This window comes from Nothobranchius furzeri, chromosome 16 (assembly GCF_043380555.1).
Source record: "Nothobranchius furzeri strain GRZ-AD chromosome 16, NfurGRZ-RIMD1, whole genome shotgun sequence".
Classification (NCBI taxonomy): domain Eukaryota; kingdom Metazoa; phylum Chordata; class Actinopteri; order Cyprinodontiformes; family Nothobranchiidae; genus Nothobranchius; species Nothobranchius furzeri.
Window position 1 is genome coordinate 479,690 of NC_091756.1, and position 26,518 is coordinate 506,207.

General features: G+C 44.7%; 1 protein-coding gene across 12 annotated transcripts in view; it reads left to right on the forward strand.

Moving 5' to 3' along the window:
• LOC107374279 (rho GTPase-activating protein 23) overlaps positions 1–26,518 on the forward strand; it is a 171,207-nt gene that overhangs the window by 126,326 nt on the left and 18,363 nt on the right. For 10 of the 12 annotated variants that reach the window (XM_054736349.2, XM_054736351.2, XM_054736346.2 and 7 more), the window contains 3 exons: positions 8,341–8,419; positions 8,499–8,559; positions 23,224–24,556. In XM_054736349.2, the coding sequence (XP_054592324.2) occupies positions 8,341–8,419; positions 8,499–8,559; positions 23,224–24,556 (1,473 nt within the window). The remainder of the gene's footprint in view (positions 1–8,340; positions 8,420–8,498; positions 8,560–23,223; positions 24,557–26,518) is intronic. The other 2 variants (XM_054736347.2, XM_054736345.2) reach the window with 1 other exon arrangement.

Below are 26,518 nucleotides of genomic sequence, written 5' to 3' on the forward strand. Positions count from 1 at the left end.
ATGCGCAGGAGACGGGGGGAGCTCCAAGTCCCAGAGATCCAGGCGCTGCCCCAGAACATAGGAACCCCAAGGAGACTGCAACCAGAAAGGCCCCCGCCCCCCTCGAGAGGCACAGAGGATCGCCCCGGGGGCCACAACCAGCAGCCGGCAGAGTCCTGGGAGACATCAGCAGCAAGCCCACAGGCCCGCCCGCAGCCTCCCACCCCCTAGCCGGCCGAGCCCGGGACCCAGCAACCCGGGACCCAGGGGCGACCACCCCCGCCGGGGACCCTGCAGAGCCCAGGGACCCAGACCCCACCAGGCAGCCACCGGGATCTATCAGGCAGATGCCAAAATCTTAAACCCCCAGACCCGGTTGCCACGAACACTCAGGCAGACCAAGGCACAACCCCTCACACCAGGTGTGGCAGGGGAGGGGGGTCGAAGATCTATATAATCAAGAGAAGTTCCAGGAGAGGGGAGGAGTCAAAGGCCCCACCTGACATATACAGTCATACACAAACACAGTCACACACTCCCTCCCTCATGCTCACACATGCACATACAACCCAAGACTTACAAAAATGCACGCCGGACACCCACTCATGCTCCCCATACACACCCTATTCACTCTGGTCCCAGTACTGCTGCACATTGGGTACAACCATCACCGGTAACCAGAGTTTGACCCTTTCTGCTGGGGTGCTGATGAGCAGGCTCCCCCGCCCAACGCTGAGCACAGCAACCCACCACCCCAGACCCCAACCAGACGGCCAGATCTCCCTCCTAGCCTCCAGCCCCAGGAAGCCAAGCAACAACAGAGGTGGCAAAGACCCCTAGTCTCCCTCCGCCTGTTCCAGTATAGTGTTGTGTGATCATGAGGTGTATTCCATGGCTGTGGTGAGTGGGCAGTGCGGGCATCATCCGGCCTATGCCAGCTGATGCCACCACCCCACCCCATTTACACCCTCAGCCCTCGGTGTCTAAGTGCGGTTTAAAATTGGAAGTGGGCACCGGCACCCAGGCTGAAATATCCCCCTGTCAAATGCCTTTGAATGTGCTCACTCCCAAGGCCCTAAGTGTGTGTTTGTGTGGAATGTCGTCAGTGGAAGTGTATAAGGTGCAAATAAAATTGGGGAGCAGGTTGCCTCAGGAATGCGGAAATGGGGTCCATACCCGCACTCCCTGACTTGCCCACCCCCCAAGGTCCTATGTGTATGTTTGTGTGATGATGTGAGGGAGCAGGAGGAGAGAAATATAATTGTTTCTCTGTACTCTCCGAACACTTGGACTGTCCACTTATACTTGGAGGTAATTTTAATTTTTGGATGAATTCCTTAACAGACAGGCTCAGTACAGCTGGGACTCAGCGCAGTTGGCAATCCACTAATATAGTTAAACAGTACATGAGTGATTATGGGCTTTGTGATGCATGGCGATCTCTTCATCCTAACCGTAGAGAGTATACTTTTTTCTCACACGTCCATCACTCTCATTCACGTTTGGATTATTTTCTAGTCAGCAGCTCATTGTTGGCTGACATTTCAGACACTGAGATACACCCCATAGTTGTCAGCGACCATGCTCCAGTTTCTTTAACTCTGGTAAATAAAAAGACAATCCCACCAAGCAAAAACTGGAGGTTTAATACATCACTGCTTAAAGACAAAGGTTTTATAGAATTTTTTTAAAAAGGAGTGGGCTTTATATTTAGAACATAATGACCTGCCTGGAACATCAGCATCTATTCTCTGGGAGGCAGGAAAGGCAGTGATGAGAGGTAAAATAATCTCTTTCTTATCACATAAGAAAAAAACGGAAAACAAACGTATTCAGGAGTTAGAAGAAATCATCAAGTCTTTAGAGGCATCCACAGAAGAAGAGTTAATGAGCAAATTACGTAAAGCTAAATTAGAACTTCATGGAATTATTGACAAAAAGACACAATTTTTAGCACAAAGACTACGAATAGAAAACTTTGAACATAGTAATAAATCAGGTAAATTCTTAGCTAGCCAATTAAAAATTAATAAAGAGAAAACTACCATATCTGCTGTTAAAGACTCAACCGGGAATATAGTTTATGACCCTGAAAGAATAAACAACACTTTCAGAGACTTTTACCAAACTTTGTACTCACCACAGATAAACCCATCAGATAATGAGATCAATGAGTTCCTTGACAGGATAACACTTCCTAAATTATCAGACAGCCAAGTTACAGTCCTGGACTCGCCACTAACATCAGCGGAGCTCCAGGAAGCCCTTAAATCATGACAAATAGGAAAGCTCCAGGTCCAGACGGGTTCCCAGTAGAATTCTACAAAGAATTCTGGATCATTCTGGCTCCAACATTTTTCAGAATGGTGAGGGAAATCGAAGAGAGCTGCAGATTACAGCCAAACATGAATTCAGCCAATATTAGTCTCTTGTTAAAACCAGGCAAAGACCCAGCATTTCCTACCAGCTATCGCCCAATTTCCCTTATTAATGTTGATCTCAAAATAATTTGTAAAGCCCTGGCCAAAAGATTAGAGAAGGTAACCCCCTTCATAATACACCCTGGCCAAACTGGTTTCATTAAGGGTAGACAGTCATCCACAAATTCATGCAGATTACTTAATTTGATAGATTTCTCTTACAGTAGAAACATAGAAACTAGTATATTATCTCTAGATGCAGAAAAAGCTTTTGATAGAGTTAACTGGAAGTTCTTATTTGAACCTTTACATAAATTTGGTTTTGGGAACTTCTTCATAAACTGGCTACAAACATTATACAGTTCACCAACAGCATGTGTCAGGACGAACGACCAAATATCAGCTAGCATCTGTCTTCAGAGGGGGACCAGGCTGGGATGCCCACTCTCCCCCTCACTATTTGCTATCTTTATTGAACCACTAGCAGCAGCAATTAGGCAAACAACAGATATTAAAGGGATAAAGTGTAAGAAAATAGAACATAAGATCAGTCTTTATGCAGATGATGTTTTACTCTTTCTCAAGAATTCTCAATCCTCTCTCTCCCAAGCAATAGAACTGATAAACTCTTTTTCCAGAGTTTCAGATTACTCTATAAACTGGTTAAAATCCACAGTTCTACCAATTAATTTCTCATTTGTCAATTTGCTTAATACACAATTGGAGTCAGGGAATATCACATACCTGGGAATTAATATCTCTCCCAAGTTAGCAGATCTAACCAAACTAAACTACATCACACTTTTAAAGAAAGTGGAAGATGATCTTGCAAGATGGACATCCTTACCAATATCACTCATGGGGAGAGTTGCTACAATTAAAATGATGGACTTACCCAGAATAAATTACTTATTCTCGATGATCCCAAACAAACCACCAGCTGACTGGTTTAAATCTCTGGACTCCTCAATTACTAAATTCCTTTGGCAGGATATACCTCCACGAATTAGCTTAAAGATGCTTCAGAAGACCAAAGACAGAGGAGGGCTGGATCTACCCAACTTTTATTATTATTTCTTAGCCAACAGGCTGCAATATATACCAAGATGGTTGCAAGATAACCCATTAGATGAGTCCTGGTTAGATATAGAACAGACACTTTGCAATACGATAGAGCTTTCAGACTTACCATTTATTAGCTCAAGCATAAGAAAACATGAAAGCTTCAAAAGTATTAGTATCAGCACCTCTCTGACAGCATGGTGGGAGTATCTTAAAATGACAGAGTCTTCACTAGTACCATGCAGACTCACACCTATCTGGAATAATCCTGACATTTTGCAAAATAACAAAATGATGAACCTTCCGGACTGGAAAAATAAAGGAATCCTATACCTGGAGCACATATATGAAGGATTGGACTTCATCCCATTTAATCAAATAGTCTCCCAATTTGGAATGGATAATAATAACTTTTTAGAATATCACCAAATTAAATCTGTAGTCAAACAAAAATTTAAGCTCAATAAAATAGAATTACAAACACCACCAAGGGTATATGACTTTTATAATCTCAAACCCCCCAAACTACTGTCTAAAGTTTATGAGACACTGTCCAAAATAGACGATAAAATTGCAATCCCTATTGAAAAATGGGAGGTGGATCTATCAGTTAGCTTTGACCAGGACTTCTGGTCCCAAACTTGTTTAAAAACTTTTAAAATGATCAGACACCCCAATTTACAATTAATTCAGTACAAAATTCTACACAGAGTACACTATACAGGTCATCGGATGTTCAAGATGGGGTTTGTGTCGTCTGACACCTGTACACACTGCACAAACAACATTCCTGACAATTACATTCATGCACTGTGGTCCTGTCCACCTGTCCAGGAATTTTGGGGTAGAGTATGTGAGGATCTGTCAAAGTGTCTGAAATGTCATATCCCAACTTCCCCCTCTCTTTGTTTACTGGGAAACCTGGACGATGTCCCGATTGAAACATCTGTGGTTCACGTGGTTCTGACTGCCATATGCATCGCTAAGAAAACTATCCTCTTGAATTGGAAAAATAGAGAAACTCTCTGCATTAACCAGTATAGAAATCTTTTGTTAGATCAAATTACACTTGATTTAGCCTCTGCTTCCACTTCAGATGAATCGCTCTGGGCTCCTTTGATCGGTTCCATCACATAGCGAGGGTGGGGGGCCGTTGATGTTGTCCTGCGGGATGGTGAGGGTGGGGGGTGTGGGGTCTGAGTTTGGAGTATCCGGATGTTCCCTGGAGGTGGGTTCACTGGGGGTGTCTGGGACTGGGGGGCCGTTGCCCCCCTCTGGAGGTGCTTGGGTTGCCTCGGGGGGTGGACTGCTGGCGGTTGTGAGTGGGGCCCCTTGGGGATCTTGGCGGCGGCCATGGGTCACTGTCTGGCAGCTGCAATACCCCTGGGCGGGTCTGGGTGGGGGCCTGGGGGCTCGGGGTTTGGGGGTGGCCGGCCCCGTGTGGGGATCTGGGCGGGGCCTTGGGGGTCGGGTCCTGACATGTATGCTGCCGGGAAGAAGGCAGGAACACGCAGCAGTGCCTGGCCCGGGTTCGGGGGCCTCAGGTACACCTTGGCTCCTCTGCCGTTCCATCACAGGGGAGGGGGAGGTCCAGGAGGGGGAGGACCCAACCTTACCTGGATGTCCCATGTCATATATTCTGGAAGTTGTGCAAATGCAGGGATGGGCATAGATTTTCTGCTGGGGTGGGGCTGGGTTGGTGCCCTCGGACTCCTTAGGGCTCTGAAATGCTGCTGCTTTGGGCCCTGGCAGGATGGGCTGGGGTCTCCATGCCCTGGGTGGCAGTTTGACAACAGAGGTGCCTATTGTGGCCAGTAGGGGAGCTGGCTCCCTGGAGGGCTAAGCCCAATCAACTTAAATCTTAAAGGAGCAGAGTGGGAAATAGGCCTCACAATGTCTGCTCACATCCTCCAAACGAAATAACAAAGATTAAAAGATCAAAACAATAAATAAAAGAAAAACAATTAAAGTTGCTACGAAACTGCCGAACTGTTCAGTTAGATGAAAAAGAATCAACTACTATTTGGCTTGGGAACTTAGATTGACAACATAAACATTTCAGTCGACAACTCGAGTCAGAGTCTTCACGAGCTGAGCTGGTGTTTACATTCCAAAAGGGAACAGATAACCACAACAATGAACCATCAAGCAAAAGCATACTGTTAAACTAAACTCCCAGTTGGAAACCAGACAATTGATTTATAACTCAATACATCAATACATAGAATAGAACAATGGATCTATCTAAGGAAAAATAAAGCGAATGATAAACATTAAAACCAAACCAAATACCAAGTACTCGGAGAAGCCTAGAGGTGCTTGAAGGCTTTCCATGACAAAAGGAAAAGAGTAACAAATATTGAATAATACATAGACAAACAAAACCAATAGATTAAGGTGGCCACCATAAAGAAACAACAGGAGGAAAATAAAACCAATGTGAGTCACATCAGCTGTGACTGTCTCATTTCTAGTTATACTTCCAACAGCTTACGAGTTATCTCATAAAGTCAGATATTAGAGAGATTCAAATGATGACAAACTTTGTTTTGGAAATGCCCCATATGCAGTTTTGAATATAAACAGGTACTGCAAAACCAGCTCTTATACACCCGGGTGTGGGTTTTCCATCAAATGAACTCCCCTGTCTGGATGTGAAGACTTTGAACGTCAAGAATCTAGAAATTAAATGTAAAAAGGATTCAGAACCAAGCGTTAAAAAAACATTACAGGATTAAATGCAAAACAAAAGTCATTAGGTTGGGATCACTTGTTTGAACCAACTATATACATGTTGTTAGGGACACAATGTGTAATCTAGATTATTTTAGTACCAGAATTTAAACTATTTAATCCGTTGTCATAACCATCCACCATTTTCTATGAGAGCTCCATTAAGCATAACTTACAGAAAAGGAAACTGATAGAACCAGGAGAGATGTTCATCTCTGTAGGGACCAATCCTGTACAAATCGAGTATTTCACGACAATGATCCCATGCCTCGAGCCCAAAAAAATAATGATAAACCATACAGTTTGATAAGAATGTTTCAGAGGCAACCTGATGAAGGGAGAACACCGAATGAGGTGCTGCATGCGTGTGATTATTCCAAAGAGCAATCTCAATTCTAATAATTTGATTCCAAGAATCGTTCCATATGAAGAGCAGAATGAAAATCATTATTAACAGTCTAGATAAGGGGACATCAGTTTCACTCAATATTGTACATAAATGAAATGAATCAATATCTTTTGTAACAATTGAGAGTTTGTTAACATGAAATACAGCGGTTCGGTTGGACATTTTGAAATCCACACGGGGAGTCACAAATGCAATAAGTAATTAACAGTTGTGCTTGACAGCAAAACAAATAACCCACAGTTTGGAGAACTTTTTCAAATAATATTTTCATTTTTTATTTTTCGGTTATTCTCAGGCCTCTACTCAATCGATAAGATCTTATTTGTTCAGTAGTAACCGTTTGTTTGGGATGGCTCCCGTTCTGGACTGGCTGCGTCTTTTGGCTGTTGGCTTAATCGGGTACAGTCAGGTTGGGGATTGATATGCACATGGCTAGGTCGGCTTTCTGGTCTTTGAAAGCTTCTACCCCTATTATAACCCCCGTTCACTCGTCCCCTCATCATGAAAATAATTAGTGGAGCGTGAACTGCAACCCTTTGACTGGTTTGTATTCTTCCTCTCCACTTTGCAAAGTCTAAATTGATTGTTTGTGATTGGTATTGGTGTTGATCGATTGATTACTATAACACCCTGTGCTTTGAACTTTCCCTAAGGCAATCTTGGATTGATAACATTACCTAACAGCATGTGAGTTTTATTTTGAAAGTTTCCAGATGTTTTACACTGCTTTTCTGTTTAACTTCCTGTCTGGCTTGATCTAAACTACGGCGTTTGATGTGTTTTGGAAGCGTAGAGCGTTAAAAATAGACTAAACATAACGATAGCTCGCTCTCGCTTCTGGGGCGCGTCTAAAACATCACACCTGGCTGCCCGTGGACAGGAAGTCATTTGTTATAACGGTGGATAATTGCCTCGTAGGATGTTTGAGGTGGCTTCACGACTCTTTCATGTGCAGTGGAAAGAACTTGGTGCAGGGCGGAGCCAGGTTGGTGCAGGGCGGAGCCAGGTTGGTGCAGGCTGGAGCCAGGTTGGTGCAGGGTGGAGCCAGGTTGGTGCAGGGCGGAGCCAGGTTGGTGCAGGGTGGAGCCAGGTTGGTGCAGGGCGGAGCCAGGTTGGTGCAGGGCGGAGCAAGGTTTGTGCAGGGCGGAGCCAGGTTGGTGCAGGGCGGAGCCAGGTTGGTGCAGGGCGGAGCCAGGTTGGTGCAGGGTGGAGCCAGGTTGGTGCAGGGTGGAGCAGGTTGGTGCAGGGTGGAGCCAGGTTGGTGCAGGGTGGAGCCAGGTTGGTGCAGGGCGGAGCCAGGTTGGTGCAGGCTGGAGCCAGGTTGGTGCAGGGCAGAGCCAGGTTGGTGCAGGGTGGAGCCAGGTTGGTGCAGGGCGGAGCCAGGTTGGTGCAGGGCGGAGCAAGGTTGGTGCAGGGCGGAGCCAGGTTGGTGCAGGGCGGAGCCAGGTTGGTGCAGGGCGGAGCCAGGTTGGTGCAGGGCGGAGCCAGGTTGGTGCAGGGTGGAGCCAGGTTGGTGCAGGGCGGAGCCAGGTTGAGCAGGTGGGCATGGTCTGCTGGACAGCTCCTCAGGTGCAGCAGACAAACGGCAGTGGCCGGAACACCAATGATGTTGCTGAAGCAGACTTGGTCCTACAGTTTGGGAGAAGAGGTGAAACCACTACAGACTGTTTGCTGATAGAAGAGACAACCTGGACTTGATGATTTCTTCGCTTCCTGACTGTGTTTTGTGTTCTACAGGGGACAGGCTGGTGAAGGTGAATGGGGAGAGCATTCTGGGGAAAACCTACTCTCAGGTCATTGCACTCATCCAAAACAGGTGGGAATCTGCTGTTGGCTTGACTGTTTATGTCCCCTGTACCTGCTAGTGACATCATGACTTTTCTGCTGCTAAACAGTGAAAACACGTTGGAGCTCTCGATCATGCCCAAAGACGAAGATGTGTTGCAGCTGGTAAGTGTGAGTATTTTCTTATTTCCTTCTGCTCATGCCTGGGTGATGAGACCAGCGGTGCACCAGAGGACGGTCCTCTCACAAAGTGTACAAGTGCTCCAGAGGGCCCAGGAGTTAGAACTGTTGGATGATTTAAAGCATGAGAAACCCACACACGGTGATAAATGGCACAGATATAGCAGTTTTGGTCCTACAGGGAGTGGTTTCACTCATTGTCGTCCCCCTCTCAGATGGGAAAAGCTGCTAAACATGCCTTTCAACACAAGGCTCAAAGGGCCACATTAAAGCTTTAAACTGAGTCAAACGTCTGTCAGTCCATCACACACCTTGCCTTCTTCAACCAGAACAGCAACAAGCGTACAATGCAGTTTTCTTTTAGAAATGAATTCAAAGGAATCCTGAAATACATCCAGCGATAAATTCCTCAACAGCTTCCGTCACAAAGCTGTGTGGTCGACCCCAGCCATCATCTCTGCTGTAGCGTCTGAGAGGGGGATCCTGTCCTCTGCTGTTTGCCTTCAAACATGCTTTCATCACTTCACTCATATCTTTTTTGTCATATCTGCATCGGAGCATTCACCTGGCAGCAGCCAGATCTGTGTAGCCCTGCCTCCTGTGGCGTCTACACATTTCCATCTGGAGTCTCTGCAGCAGCAACCATCTGAAAGAGGGGAGGGGCTACCTGATAAAATATGTGGAGCTGATTGGAGGACGTGCAAGGCAGTGCCCGGCTGGGACTGGCTACCGTATTTTGTCTTTAGCCAATCACAGTGACTCAAATAACGAATACCATGTGCACCTGAAAATCAACAACAACTCACTCAAGCTTCATTAATTAACTCACACGGTGATTACCAAGTCTTCAGGTCATTTCTGCCGCTTGTGCAAGAATAATGAGTGCATAAAGGGCAGGTTTCCCCCAGCGCTCTATCAGCCTGGCAGCGGCCATGCTTACCTTGGTCGACCGCCAGGCACTGTGGTCCCCAGCCTTACCTTCTTTGCTGACACAGACGACGCACGGCAGCGAAGCAAACCGCCGGCATCCCCACCGCTGCTACTTAGGAGAAGCAGAGCAAAGCAACCCCCTGCCCCGCTCTCACGGTCCGGCCCTGGAGGGCACACAGTTATGCTAATGAACCTGCTAAAGCGACCCAGCAAACATTCGGACGTTTAATGACTGTTGAAACTGCATCAAACTGAGACGTTACGTCATGGTTGACGAATAGTTCCAAAATGAAAGTTGAACCGATGTCTTTTTTGGCCGTGACATCGTCTCATTTGGGTGTTTAATAATTACATTTATGCTACTTATTACTGTAAAAATCTATCATTACTGCAATAAAATATCATTAGTGTAATAAAATATCATTGCTGTAATAAAATATCCATCCATCCATTTTCATCCGCTTATCCGGAGTCGGGTCGCGGGGGCAGTAGCCTAAGGCGAGAGCCCTAGACTTCCCTCTCCTCAGCCACTTGGGCCAGCTCCTCCGGGGTAATCCCAAGGTGTTCCCTGGCCAGGTGAGAGACATAGTCCCTCCACCGTGTCCTGGGTCTTCCTTTAGTTCTCCTCCTGGTTGGATGTGCCCGGAAAACCTCACCAGGGAGGCGTCCAGGAGGCATCCCGACCAGATGTTCGAGCCACCTCAGCTGGCTCCTCTCAATGTGGAGGAGCAGCGGGTCTACTCCGAGCCCCTCCTGAATGACCGAGCTTCTCACCCTATCTCTAAGGGAAAGCCCAGCCACTCTTCAGAGAAAACTCATTTCGGCCGCTTGTATCTGCGATCTCGTTCTTTCGATCACTACCCAAAGCTCATGAACATAGGTGAGGGTAGGAACGTAGATCCACCGGTAAATCGAGAGCTTCGCCTTCTGACTCAGCTCTCTCTTCACCACAACAGACCAGTACAACGCCCACATCACTGCAGATGCAGCACCAATCCGCCTATCGATCTCACGCTCCAGTTTTCCCTCACTCGTGAACAAGACCCCGAGATACTTAAACTCCTCCACTTGGGGCAGAACCTCATCCCTGATCCAGAGAAGGCATTCTACCCTTTCCCGAATCAAGACCATGGTCTCAGATTTAGAGGAGCTGATTCTCATCCCAGCTGCTTCACACTCGGCTGCGAACCGCTCCAGCGAAAGCTGAAGATCACATTCTGATGAAGCCAACAGGACCACATCATCTGCAAAAAGCAGAGACCTGATCCTCAGGCCACCAAAACGGATGCCATCCACACCTTGGCTGCACCTAGAAATCCTTTCCATAAAGGTTATGAACAGAATCGGTGACAAAGGGCAGCCTTGGCGGAGCCCAACTCTCACTGGGAATGAGCCCGACTTACTGCTGGCAATATGGACCAAGCTCTGACACCGGTCATACAGGGACCTAACAGCCCGTATCAGAGGGCCTGGTACCCCATACTCCTGGAGTACCCCCCACAGGGCCCCCCACAGGGCCCCCCAAGGGACGCGGTAAAACGCCTTCTCCAAATCCACAAAACACACGTAGGTTGGTTGGGCAAATTCTCACGCACCCTCCAGGATCCCCCTAAGGGTATAGAGCTGGTCCAGTGTTTCACGGCCAGGACGACAACCACATTGCTCCTCCTGAATCTGAGGTTCAACAATCCAACGGACCCTCCTCTCCAGAACCCCTGAATAGACCTTACCAGGAAGGCTCAGGAGTGTGATCCCCCTGTAGTTGGAACACACCCTGCAGTCCCCCTTTTTAAATAAGGGGACCACCACCCCGGTCTGCCAGTCCTGTGGGACTGCCCCCGATGTCCACGCGATATTGTAGAGCCGTGTCAGCCAACACAGCCCCACAACATCCAGAGCCTTAAGGAACTCCGGGCGGATCTCATCCACCCCTGGAGCCTTGTCACAGAGGAGCTTTTTAACCACCTCAGTGACATCAGCACCAGAGATTTGAGAGGCCAACCCAAAGTCCCCAGACTCTGGTTCGTCACTGGAAGACGTGTTGGTGGGATTGAGGAGGTCTTCGAAGTATTCTGCCTACTGATCCACAACATTCTGAGTAGAGGTCAGCAGCACACTGTCTCCACTATAGATAGTGTTGATAGTGCACTGCTTTCCCTCCCTGAGGCGCCGGATGGTGGACCAGAATCTCCTCGTAGCCTTACGGAAGTCTTGCTCCATGGTCTCACCGAACTCCTCCCATGCCCGAGTTGTTGCCTTGGCAACCACCCGAGCTGCGTTCCGCTTGGACTGTCGGTACCCGTCAGCTGCCTTTGGAGTCCCACAGGCCAAAAATACCTGATAGGACTCTTTCTTTAGCTTGACAGCATCCCTAACCGCCGGTCTCCACCAACGGATTTGTGGGTTGCCACCACTGAATGATCCCGTGCCCCCACACCAAGCCCCCACAGTGTGGTTCAAAAATTGAGCCCAACCCGGAAGAACCAAAAATTGCAGTTCCACCCTCATCCACTAGGGGCTGGTATCAGAAGTGAGCAAATCCTCATTGACTCCCATGTTAAAAATACCAATTTCACAGCAGAAATAAACATGTTTACAGCCTGGTACCAAAACATGTTTTTGGTTTAAATTATCTAGTTTACACTCATGACAACTCTGAAGGGGGTGAATTTTTTTTCTCACTCTTCTGTTTAAGTGTATTAAAAGCCTAAAATTCTGTATAATTAATGAGCATCACGTGACCACAGAGCTAGCTCCGTGGAAAGGCCTCAGTAGAGCCTCGGTCTGGCTTGGAAACTGTGCCGGGATTTTGAGTCTCTGTGTTTGTGCGTTTTTCTTTGGATGTTATTTGTGCAATTGTTTGACAAAATGACTTGCTGTGGCATTAATTGAGAGCGTCCAAGGAGTCTTCACTTCATTTTTTTCGGTAAGTAAAATTATATTTATGTATTTTAGGTCACTGCCGAGCTGAGCTTAGATTTTAACATGTACTGTTTAACCATGAAATTTAAATGTAATAGGGTAAAACCCAGTGCATTTAACATAATGCTGCACTTTAGAAAATGGGTGAAATATAACAGGTTGGTGGAGCTGGGTTCCGACTATCGGCTTGTGGAGCTCTCGGGAGACCTCTGTTTTCCACCCGTTCCTCCCCTCCCCGCAGCTCGGCGCATCTCTGTCTGATCGCGACTTCTGTCTGCTGCGCGGGCTGCTGCGCAGGCTTCCGGCTTGTGGTTCTCCCCTTTCAGCAGCTCGGAGCATCTCTGTCTGATCGCGGCTTCTGTGTGCTGCGTGGGCTGCCGGCCAGCTTGTGGTTCTCCCCTCCCCGCAGCTCGGAGCATCTCTGTCTGATCGCAGCTTCTGTCTGCTGCGCGGGCTGCCGGCTTTCAGCAGCTTTCGGGAGACCTCTGTGTTCCACCCGGTTTTACCCAGCGGTCAGTCCGGCGTATCTCTGATTCAGAAGATCTGGTGTTGTGCACAGTTAACTCCGGTTGTAGCTAGGTTGCTACCTCTGTTAGCTTAGCTCCCACCTCCTTGTTAGCTTTGGGTTAGCTTCAGGTTAGCTTGTAGCTAGTTTGACCGGGTGTCGTCAGTTGATCCCAGCCTTACAGCCCCACCCTCAGCTCCACCTCTCTTCCCTTTTGTGGAATTGTCTGGGCTTGACGGAACCTGTGACACGGTCAAAATGGCTGTGGTGGCCACCTCCCATTTTGGCACAAAAACTTATTATTGGAGCCTATGGAATCAATTGTTCAGTATATATGTCGATGCCCCACACGTAGGCGGAGGGAGGCTACCCTCTCATTCACTGGGGTAAACCCCAACGTGCAGGCACCAAGAGGGGGGGCAACTAGTATGCCCACCCCTGCTTGGCTTCTCTCAGTGGGAGCAACTCCAGAGTGGTAGAAAGTCCAACCCCTCTCAAGGAAACTGGTGCCAGAGCCAGAGCCATGCGTTGAGGTGAGTCCGACTATATCTAGTCGGACTCACCTCAACGCATGGCAACCTCACACACCAATTCTGGATCCTTCCCCACCAGAGAGGTGACATTCCATGTGCCAAGAGCCAGCTTCTGTAGCCAAGGATCAGACCGCCAAGGTCCCCGCCCTCGAATACCACCCGTCACACACTGCACCCGACCCCTTTGACCCCTCCCCTCAGTGGTGAGCCCATGGGAAGGGGGACCCACGTTTCCGCTTCGGGCTGTGCCCAGCCGGGCTCCATGGGTGAAAGCCCAGCCACCAGGCGCTCGCCAACGTGCCCTACCTCCAGGCCTGGCTCCAGAGGGGGGCCCCCAGTGACCCACGTCCATGCGGGGGAACATGGTTTCCATTTATAATTAATCATGAGGTCTTCGGGCTGCTCTTTGTCTGATCCCTCACCTAGGACTTGTTTGCCATGGGTGACCCTACCAGAGGCAGAAAGCCTCATACAACTTAGCTCCTAGGATCAGTGAGACACTCAAACCCCTCCACCACGGTAAGGTGGCAGCCCAGGGAGAGTAGCTTTAAATACAAAAAATACAAAATATTATTAGTGTAATAAAATATCATTAGTGTAATAAAATACCATTACTGTAATAAAATATCATTACTGTAATAAAATATCATTACTGTAATAAAATGTCATTAGTGTCATAAAATATCATTACTGTAATAAAATATCATTTCTGTAATAAAATGTCATTACTGTAATAAAATATCATATCATTAGTGTAATAAAATATCATTACTGTAATAAAATGTCATTACTGTAATAAAATATCATTACTGTAATAAAATATCATTAGTGCAATAAAATATCATTACTGTAATAAAATATCATTACTGCAATAAAATATCATTTCTGTAATAAAATGTCATTACTGTAATAAAATATCATTAGTGTTATAAAATATCATTACTGCAATAAAATATCATTAGTGTAATACAATATCATTAGTGCAATAAAATATCATTACTGTAAAAAAATGTCACTACTGTAATAAAATATCATTACTGCAATAAAATATCATTAGTGTAATAAAATATTACTGCAATAAAATATCATTAGTGCAATAAAATATCATTACTGTAATAAAATATCATTACTGCAATAAAATATCGTTTCTGTAATAAAATATCATTAGTGTAATAAAATATCATCACTGTAATAAAATATAATTTTGTAAAAAAATGTCATTACCTTAATAAAATATCAGTAGTGTAATAAAATATCATTAGTCTAATAAAATGTCATTACTAAAATAAAATATCATTAGTGTAATAAAATATCATCACTGTAATAAAATATAATTTCTGTAATGAAATATCATTAGTGTAATAAAATATCTTTACTGTTATAAAATATCTTTAGTGTAATAAAATATCATCACTGTAAAAAATATAATTAGTGTAATAACATATCATCACTGTAATAAAATATCATTTCTGTAATAAAATGTCATTAGCGTAATAAAATATCATTAGTGTAATAAAATATCATCACTGTAATAAAATATCATTTTTGTAATAAAATATCATTAGTGTAATAAAATATCATTTCTGTTATAAAATATCATTAGCGTAATAAAATATCATTTCTGTAATAAAATATTATTAGTGTAATAAAATATCATCACTGTAATAAAATATCATTTTTGTAATAAAATACCATTAGTGTATTAAAATATCATTTCTGTAATAAAATATCATTAGCGTAATAAAATATCATCACTGTAATAAAATATCATTTCTGTAATAAAATATCATTAGTGTTATAAAATATCATTTCTTTAATAAAATATCATTAGTGTAATAAAATATAATTTCTGTAATAAAATATCATTAGTGTAATAAAATATCATTAGTGTAACAAAATAGCATCACTGTAATAAAATATCATTTCTGTAATAAAATATTACTGTAATAAAATATCATTTCTGTAATAAAATATCATTAGTGTAATAAAATATCATTAGTCTAATAAAATGTCATTACTGCAATAAAATATCATTAGTGTCATAAAATATCATTACTGTAAAAAATGTCATTACTGTAATAAAATATCATTACTGCAATAAAATATCATTAGTGTAATAAAATATATTACTGCAATAAAATATCATTAGTGCAATAAAATATCATTACCTTAATAAAATATCATTACTGAATTAAAATATCATTTCTGTAATAAAATATCATCCTGTAATAAAATATAATTTTGTAAAAAAACGTCATTACCTTAATAAAATATCATTAGTGCAATAAAATATCATTAGTCTAATAAAATGTCATTACTGCAATAAAATATCATTAGTGTAATAAAATATCATTACTGTAATAAAATATCATTTCTGTAATAAAATATCATTAGTGTAATCAAATATCATTACTGTTATAAAATATCATTAGTGTAATAAAATATCATTAGTGTAATAAAATATCATCACTGTAAAAAATATCATTAGTGTAATAACATATCATCACTGTAATAAAATATCATTTCTGTAATAAAATGTAATTACCATAATAAAATATCATTAGTGTAATAAAATATCATCACTGTAATAAAATATTATTTTTGTAATAAAATATCATTAGTGTAATAAAATATCATTTCTGTTATAAAATATCATTAGCATAATAAAATATCATTTCTGTAATAAAATATTATTAGTGTAATAAAATATCATCACTGTAATAAAATATCATTTTTGTAATAAAATATCATTAGTGTAATAAAATATCATTTCTGTAATAAAATATCATTAGCGTAATAAAATATCATCACTGTAATAAAATATCATGTCTAATAAAATATCATTAGTGTAATAAAATATCATTTCTGTAATAAAATAGCATTAGTGTAATAAAATATCATGTCTGTAATAAAATATCATTAGTGTAGTAAAATAGCTCACTGTAATAAAATATAATTTCTGTAATAAAATATTACTGTAATAAAATATCATTTCTGTAATAAAATATAATCACTGTAATAAAATATCATCTCTGTAATAAAATATCATTTCTGTAATAAAATACCATTAGTGTAATAAAATATAATTTCTGTAATAAAATATCATTAGTGTAATAAAATATCATTTCTGTAATAAAATATCATTAGTGTAATAAAATATCATTACTGTAATAAAATATCATTTCTGTAATAAAATACCATTTGTGTAATAAAATATCATTTCTGTAATAAAATATCATTAGTGTAATAAAATATCATTTCTGTAATAATATATCATTACTGTAATAAAATATCATTAGTGTAATAAATTATCATTAGTGGAATAAAAACGTTCCTGTGTGCCACCTGAGTTAAAAATCTCCTATATCCCAGCCTGGATTTGAATTCGGGACCTGGCTTGTAAGAGCTGTCTCTCTGACATGTTCATGAGGTCACCGAGTGTGCGTACACTTACAGCTGATCCACAACAGGCTATATGTTAAACTACACCTAACTAGTTGTCAAAGTAACAGTTACACATGTAGCTGCAGGCATGTACTAATATATCGGAATGGATTTTAGGGAATTTTCTGTTTCATGTTTTAATTTAAGACGTCCGGCATGGACACCGTGGACACCGCGTTGCCGTAGTGACTGTTGTTTACTGGGGAGTGTCAACAGGTGGCCATGTTTGTTTGTTTTGTTTTGTGTGCTTGATACCACCGTCAAGACTACTTCCCACCCTGCAGCACAGTGCCGACACACGATTGGTCCGGCCTGTTTTAGTACGGATGACAGACGGTTGTAACCAGTGTTGCCAACTGTTTTTGACTGAAAGGAGCTGAAGTTCCCCCCAAAAGTCGCTAGATGTCGCCAGATGATGCCACGTGCTAATTTACATATCGATGACGTCATCACGCCACTTTGGCATTCATTTTACACATAGCATCTAAAGAAAGAAAGAAAGAAAGAAAGGAAGAAAGAAAGGAAGAAAGAAAGAAAGAAAGAAAGAAAGGAAGGAAGGAAGGAACGAAAAGTGAGGAAAATAATAACTATGTTATATGTTAAAGTTATTAATTAGTATGATTAAAATGGCCCAAATTGCTTTGATACGTACAATAAATTCCAAAAGTATCAATAAAGAGACATTAAGACGGATATTGTGTGGTGATCCAATCAGTTCTGTGGTAGGATATAACTCAGACCTCCTGCTCTCCTCATTCTCATACACATTTTCCTAAAAAGCAGTTTTTTTACACCTCTGTTGTGTATTCTCTCCATCGTGATAATAACGGCACACCGAGCAGAAGGGAGCGGGTGTCTCATGGTATAACCATCCCTTTGTCACTGAAGGAAATTCAGATCATCCACAGAGCTGCGTGTGTAAACGGGACAGTAGTTGAAACTCCGGTTGACTTTATTTGCCAAGTACAGGAAAAGCCAAAGAGTCTGACGGCTGCAGAACCAGAGATCGCAGGTTGACGCCTGCGCCGTCTCTAGGAGAAGCGTGAGCCGGCAGCAGCAGCAGGCGTAAATCGGCAGTCTCCAGCTCTGCAAATGTACCTTTGTCTTCAGACCGGCCAAAAACGGTTTATGATTGGTCAGTCCTCGTGCACATGTGCAGATTATCGTTCTCCTTCCTTACTCCCGGAAGAACGGTTCAGAGTGCAAACGGTTTCTTTGTTGCTAATCTGTGGGGAATATCTACAAGAAAGTTCTACAGAAAGTAGCAACGGGTCCTGAGAAATGTCTAGGTGTGTCGCTAGGCGCTTTTTGGAAAAAGTCATTGAGGGGGGTCAAGAAGTCGTTAGGAACAGTGAAAAAGTTGCTGAGTTGGTTGCAACTGGAGCGGTACTGTCATGTTGTGAGGGTGGAGATGGTGGACCAAGTGTGGTGGAGGGTTCCAGGAGGCAGAAGAGCAGGCACGGATGAAAAAAATAAAAATGGTTTAATGGTGGAACGGGAGAGACGGGACAAAACACGCATGAACAAACAATGATCCGACGAAGACAGCAACTAGGAGGGAGGTATAAATACACAGGGAAATCAGGAACACATGGGCAGAGTAATGAGGGACAGGTGAGAACAATAAGGTTAATCAAGGCAGGAGAGACACAGTCAGGGAGACCGGGGCGGATCATAACAGGTACAAGATGGATTCTCCCGAGTTTGGAAAAGCAGGCATCCTGCTGCTATGTGTGGTTGTTGAGTCACACATGCAGGGTGCTAGCCAGGAGCTGGGCAGTGGCCGTGCCCGCTCACAGGAGCTAGGTTTCTGCACTAGTTAATAGCTGCGTTTGACTGTTTATCCTGCTTCTCTGCCTCTGGATCAGCTGATCCGCGGGTCTGAGGTGACAGCTGGGGTGGCTGGGTTCAGACTCATGTTACCGAGCTCCATTTTATTATGATTCTAATGGAAGTATCAGCTGAAACAGTGGGGGGACATTTGCTGACATAAATCACAGGAGACGTCCAGAGAGTCAGTTTAACATCATGAGTTAAAGTGCATTAACCAGCTATCACCGGGGTGACTGGTGCCGGGTTATCTGTGTATGTCCTCTAGGACAGACTGGAATGATTTGTACAATAATCATGAGCGGCTCGACGAGTGAAAGTAAGACTCGTTGCTGAAGCGGATGAGCAGCGGTGATGACGGAACCGTGGCTCTAACATGGGGCAGTGCTCGTCCTGTTATTTACAAAAGAGCGCCGCCTAAGTAGATGTGAAAGATGCAGCTACAGAGTCTGAAAGGGAGGTTCTGGGTCGAGATTGAGGAACGCTGCTTTAAAGTAAAGAAATGTGTCAGAGAAGGAGCAACAGCCCTTCCATCACCTCGCACTGATTGGCTACTCGACACATTCAGCCGGCAGCACCGTTGTTTCTCCCTGAACATCAGGCCACCAGCCATGTCTGAGTTCATGGTCAGAGCAGTCCTGACGTCCTCCTGAGCGCAGCAGCACGTTCCTCTTAACACCCCCCACAACGTAAGACTATCGGATGCGATTTTCTTTAGAGTCGCTAGGTAATCACGCACATGCTCGAACTTGTTGGACGGGAAGAAGCAAGTCAGACACCATCACCGTTATCCTGCCATGTGAGCAGGCACTGTGTTTTAGTCGTTGTAAAGCTAAATTCATACATGTGGATGATGTATGGGGAGAAACAAGTTTCAAAAGATCTGTGCATGTGTGTCTAGATTTGTGTGTGTGTGTGTGTGTGTGTGTGTGTGTGTGTGTGTGTGTGTGTGTGTGTGTGTGTGTGTGTGTGTGTGTGTGTGTGTGTGTGTGTGTGTGTGTGTGTGAATGTTGATTTGTAACTTGTGTTTACATTTTCGTGTGTAACTTCAGCTCCTACACACAAATCACCTGGTAAACACGGACAAAACTACATTACACACAGATCAGTTTACAAGTACAAAAATTCTTTTGAGACCCTTTTCTCGCCTGACTGATTTGTGCGTCCATGGTGCGTTTGAATGCTGGGTGGAAGCTGGGAAATTTTAATTTCCTTTGGATTTAGCCTAAACTTGTGTTGACGGGACAAATATGGAAAAATGTGGAAAAATAGAGTATCTCAGGATCCTGTGGTTATAAAAGATAGACCAACATTTAATTTTTAATTATCTAAAACTGTTTATTTAGACATATGTGTTTGTGAGCCATGAAAACGTAGTCAAAGGGTTATAAGAAATGACTACCGTATTTTCCGGACTATAAGCCGCTACTTTTTTCCCACGCTTTGAACCGTGCGGCTTATAATGAGGTGCGGCTTCACTGAAGAGTTTCCTTCATCTGCCACCAGGGGGCGCTTTAGCAGAAAGTAAAACAGGTGGAAGTCAAAAGTGGAAATGGAAGAAAGTGCTCATTTTAATTTAGCACATGCAAGCAGCCGGCACGACGAAGAATGTGTTTCAAATCCATACCCCCTCATCACGGTAACTACACGTATGAGTTCATATGCTGCCGCATTTAAGCTGAAGGCCATCGATCTGGCAGTACAGGAGGGAAACAGTGCTGCCGCAAGTAAGCTTGGCATGAATGAATCCATGGTTCAGCGCTGGAGACGGCAGCGGGAAGAACTCATTCAAGCCAGCTTCACCCGGGGATGATGACAGCGACACGGACAGCGACACTGACATCGCCACAGAAAAGGTATGTGACGAAGCTCTTCTGAGGCTGTTCAACTCCGACACTGAAGAAGAGGACTTTAATGGCTTTAGTGCGCAAGAGGAAGATGAGAGCGAATGACTTCTTCTGGTAGGCAAGTGTGTTTTATTTACTAACCAGGCGTGTTTTGTGTGCAGTTTTATTTTCTAACCATCCAGGGCTTATTAATGCTGAGTCAGCGCTGTTCTTTTCCTCTAAACATGCAGATTACCGGTAATAACGTGTCAGTGCTGTTTTTATTTTATAACCATCCAGAAACATGAATGCTATCAGTGCTGTTTTCTTTTCTACACTTGCAGACACGTTCACCCGTGTTTAAATTTTGTTTTGTTGAATTAAAACAACAACAAAAAACCTCCGTGTAGCGTCTTTCTGTCTAATTATCTTATGTTATGGCCGTACATGCGCTGTGGGCCGGAGACCCGCATGTGGCTGCTGCGCCGCGGCTTGTCTTCGAGTGCCGTGTGTAGAAAACCTTTTTTTTGTTGGTGCGGCTTTTATTGAGGTGCGCTCTATAGTCCGGAAATTACGGTAATAAATGGCAGAGTGGTTCTCTCACTGGAAGAAGCAGGCTTCAAAAGGAGAGAGGCACTGAGTCCATCAGCCAGAGCTGCACATGAAGACCACAGTGTGGACATGCTAAACACCAGCCTGCTCTGTTAACATCCTCTAGTGACCTTCAGTAGGTACGTACTCTGGGGTTAGGACAACAGGCAGTCAGGATGTATGAAGAGCAGCTGGTGCTGATGGCAAAAGCAGTTCTATGAAGGGCTCTGACTCACCTTAACCTGGTTTTCATAGATCATCCACACACAGAGCCCAGGATGATGGAAGTAATCCACGTGGTCCTGCTACTCCGACCTCTGCTGAAGTATCTGGTGTAATCAGAGTAAAAGCGAAACTAACGGAGGTTTAAAACATCACATTTTCTTTTGTTATTGGTCTTCCTGAGTCTGGCCAGGCTCGTCCCCAAGGATGACCTTGTGACGTGATGTAAGTGGGTACTTTTATTAAATGATCAGTAAGATGTGATATTCCATATAAATATGAATAATCAGTATTATTGATCTTTTACTATTTGATCTAAGATGAAACCGGGTCTTCTGGTAGTCCAGGGAAACCACACCTTGAGACAGGCAAGAATATAGTTTATAAAATGAATGTAATGCTACATTTCTACTACTGATGATGACAGAGCACATGATGATGTTTGAAACCAGACAACAGAGACAATGAGAGATGGGATGTGAGCGAAGATGTTATGTAGCAGAACCTGATTAAGTGTCTTATGTCTGGGTTGTAGATCAGTCTGACTGTCTGGTTTAACTAGCTGTCATAAAAACACCGTCCCACGCCAGCTGTGCAGGATCTTCGAACCCTTGTGGTGAAGGTTCTGATCCAGGGCCCGGAGACGTCTGCCGGTGGAGGTGACTTCTGTGGTGGTTGGGGCACATAGTTCTACCTCCAGTACAGTCTGGGATACCCTCAGAGTGGAAGCTGGCGGTCAGATGCAGCTCTGCAGGTTTGACCAGGAGGATGGTTCCGGATGCGTTACTGACTCAGCTGGCCGAACCGGGCTGCTCGCTAGAACTGGAGTTCAGGAAGTGAATTATCTTTTATTAACTGTTCTTTATCAGTGTGGACAAATCAGAATGGGACAAGTTAAAGTCAGAGACCTCAGACACATCTCCTTTCTCTAACACAGTTTAGCACTCACCCCGTAATCAGAAGGTTGCAGGTTCGAGCCCCACTCAGTCTGTTGCTGTCGTTGTGTCCTTGGGCACGGCACTTAACCCACCTTGCCTGCAGGTGGTGGTCGGAGGGACCGGTGGCGCCTGTGTCAGGGCAGCTGTGGCTACATCGTAGCTCATCCCCACCGGTGTGTGAATGGGTGAATGAGTGATTGTGTTGTAAAGCGCCTTGGGGAGTTCCAGGACTCTAGAAGGCGCTATATCAAATACCGGCCATCATTACCATTTAACAGTTAGAGAGGTTATTTCACCTAATGTGGAGTAATTATGTTATGATAATATTATTAATGTGTGAATAAACTGATAAACAAATCATTAAACTCAACAAATGGACTAATCTGGTGTAAATCAGATCTGGAATAAATGATTATAGGATAAACATTTATGTTAACACAGTATTCATTACTGTGCAGTATCAAAACTCTAGACCTCAACATAGTGTAGGTCAATCAATCAAAGCTTTATTTATAAAGCGCCTTCCGCAACCCAGTCAGGAAGCCCAAGGGCCCAAGGCGCTGAACACGGTACAGTACAAAGTTAAAAAAAGTGAATAAATGGTGCTGCAGAACGTGGTTGTAACAACTCATAAACGGATTTATGAGCCAGAAAACGTCCCGTTATTCCAGGATGTAGACACAAGTCTTGTTGGTGATGCTGTTTAAGTTCTTAGATACTCACATCTACACCTCTGCTGTCAGACTGGCAGGATCCTCATGAAGAACTAGGTTAACTCCGGGCCATTTGATTAAATAGACTTGAGCTACACGCTGTTGCTGTGTGGGTGTTAACTAATAAATCAGTTAGAGATGAACTAAAGGTTCCTTTCTCTGTTCTTTCCACCATGTTTCACGTTGGGTCCCCCTCCCCAGGCTTACTCCCAAGACGCCTACCTGAAAGGAAACAAGCCCTACACGGGTGAGGCGGACAACCTCCCAGAGCCACCGCCTCTCTGTTACCCTCACACAAAGCCCAGCCACAACCCACTGGACAACTGCCCCGCCACTGCTTCCACCGCCGTCTCCAACTCGCCCAGAGCTCTCGAAGACTCCAGCAGCCATTTTGGTCCATTGAGGCGGCACCACGGCCGTTCCTCCTCAGCTTTCAGTGCACTTGAGTTTCATTTTGTGAACCACAACGCTGCCATCTCCTCTGCAACACTGCCCCTGCCTCAGAAGAGCAGCTTACCAGCCTCCTCCCGCACTCAGGCGGACATCCTGTGCCACCAGGCTCTAGCAGACTGGTACTACAGCCAGGCGGAGGCTGCAGAGCACATGTCCCCTCGTCACCACTCCATATCTCAGGATCACTTGGTGGAGTTGGGCCTGGGGTTAGCACTAAGTCCCAGACCTAAGGCTGCCTTCACAACGTCCACAGAGCAGCACAGGGGGGAAGCCCTTCTGCACCACCATCAGGCAGCTGCTGCATCCCACGAGTCCTACTGGCTCGGGGGGCGGGAGGGTGGATCGGGTCCTGGAATCAGGTCATGCTCAGAGAGCCTGCTGGCTGCTTATGCACAATATGAGCACAATTATGGACGCTCAGTGGAAACCCTCGCAGAAGCCTCTGCTCTTGTATCACAGCACTATGATCAGGCTTCACAAAGTCCCCACAAGACAAAGTCCAGTGAGCAGAAGGGTTTAGGAGGACATCAACACCAAGCCACAGGGACTTCATTGTACACGGTGCCACCCAGTGGCAGGCAGCCAGGCCAGCAGGTGGCGGAGCCCCAAACCAGATGTATGAAGGGTGAGGAAATGGCTGGCTTTAAGAGCTACAGCCCATCTTTCTCCCGTAAAGCAGGACACCTCCTCCAGCAGGCCCACTCCTTCAGAGAGCCCAGTTACACCCATGCTGTCCTAGACTGGAACCCTAGCAAGAGAGGGGACTGTGCTGGGCAGGCAGCTCCGCGGCCCCTGTCCACCCCAGCCTCGTGTGCTGCAGAGGAGGACGTGGTGCTTCAAGGTGAAGACAGAAAAATCATCTCCCCTATCTCATTAAATCAGGAGGTGGTCCTGAGGCAGAAAATGCCTGCGGGCTGTTGGACACCCATCCAGGCTCTGCAACGGTCCAGCTATACCACACCTGCGGATCCGCCGGGTTGGACCCCTTCATCAGGAACCACGGGGACGGGTTCCAGCCGCCGAATCAACGGCAGCCTGGTGCAGCACGCCTTTGATTCCCTGTCCTCCATTCCTTTCATAGGTGAGTGACTCTGACCACACCATGCACGTTCAAACACACCTGATCATGAACAGGTGAGACTCTACACACCACAACCTGGTGCTAAAGTTCAGTCAAGTCAGCAATCCAACCTAAAGGGTGAAACTAATCTCTGAGAGGCAAATCCAGATGTTTCAGCTTTGATCTGTGAAACCTGTGATGTTACAGCTGATGAGTCTAGAACAGCTGCAGAGGGTTTAGGTCGGCGGCCTCCAGCAGGTCGCTACCGGTACCGCCCGCCCACCTGGAAGCAGCCAGCGGGCCATCCTGACCTGTTCTTAGCGAGGGCGAGCCGTCCTGTAATATCTCATCTAAAATTCATTTTGTGGAAGTAAAATAAAATCTGATTGTTGCACAAATCTCCTGGTGAACGGGTGAAACGATCAGGCTGCAGCACAGACCCCTTTCTTTCAGCTGAGACCAGCGGCTGCAGGTGGATGCAGACCCTTCTAAAGAGACGGGGTGATGCCCGTTACTCAGACCTGCCTTCAGTAGAATGTTCAGTAACAGCTCGTTAACGCTGTTCGTTTGTGAACACATGAGGAACACATGAGGAACACATGAGGAACACATGATGAACACATGATGAACACATGATGAACACATGATGAACACATGATGAACACGGGCTTCCAGCTCTGCACATCTCCTCTGAGTTAGTTTCAACATATTTCCCTCAACAGTTTCAGCTGATCGGCCCGTTTAGTACTGAAAGCCCCTTGTGAAGGCTCTCTCTCTCCTCTCTCTCTGCTCGCTGTTGCACAGCCGTCAGACCCGCAGAGAACAAACAGGCTCCGCCTACAACCACACCTGCAGCCTTCATGCTGGCAGCGATTAATGCAGCCAGGTTAGCTGTTACTGACCCTTTCTAAAGCATGTCTAGTCAGTCACATGAACTAGATTTATATTTCATTATCTGAACTATCTGGTTAGTAAACAAAATGTACGTTTTATTTTCAGAACGTCACCATCTTCCTTTTACCTTTTTGTATTGACGTATTAAATACAGAGAATCAACTAATGAATATAATGCACGTTAACATAGTTAGCATAGCACGTTAACACACCGTAAATCCTCTAATATTAAAGCCTGTATTTAATTAACGGCCGGGTATCACATGTTGACCGGTGTCGGAGTCGGCGGAGGTGAATAATGGCTGCTATTTTATTGTGGCCGGGTGGAATGTGGTACCAAGGAAGTACGGGGGGCGGTTGTGTCATCGTCTCACTTGTGATTTGCCAGTGATAGACCGCGAGGGTAACTTTAACCGTGCGGAGACGAAGAGGAGGCGAAGATTGATATCGAGTTGAAAGAGAACGTGCTGATTATGCTGCAGAACACTGGGGAGCAGTAGCAGGGGTTGTATGAACTAGTCACTAGTCGACTTCACTATAGTGACTTGTTATGCCTGTCATCGACTAGTCGCTGTCACGTGATAATGACCGGCAAGATGCAGTCCTCGGAAAAGACAGCAGCCTGCTGTCAGCAGGTGACAAGCTCCTGCGCTCGGGGGGGGGGGGGGGGGGGGGGGGCAACGCGCTGTGCCAGAGCGTCGGTACTGACACATGCCGTAAAACGGACATTTAACCAAATTGTGACCTTTACCCTCTTGCAATTTAACCTTCCCCTCACCCCCATCCTAACCTTAACCAGCGTGCGCATGCAAAGCTCTGATTGTTGACGCGCTCCAGACATCTGCGTCCTGAGCACGGCCACAGTAACATCATCAAATCAGGTGTCGCCACCTCAAAAACTAATTTAACACGCGATCGTTCATGTCGGCTCATTTCCTTTTATGTTTTCTGTCTTTTATTCTTTTATTTGTGCCTGATGCGTTTCTCTGCTGTGGAGCGGAGCGCATCACCTGTTTTGTCCTCGGTGACGTACCTCACTGATGTGGCCGGCGAGCACTCCGCTGTTTTAGCGGTCGGTAGATCTTTTAG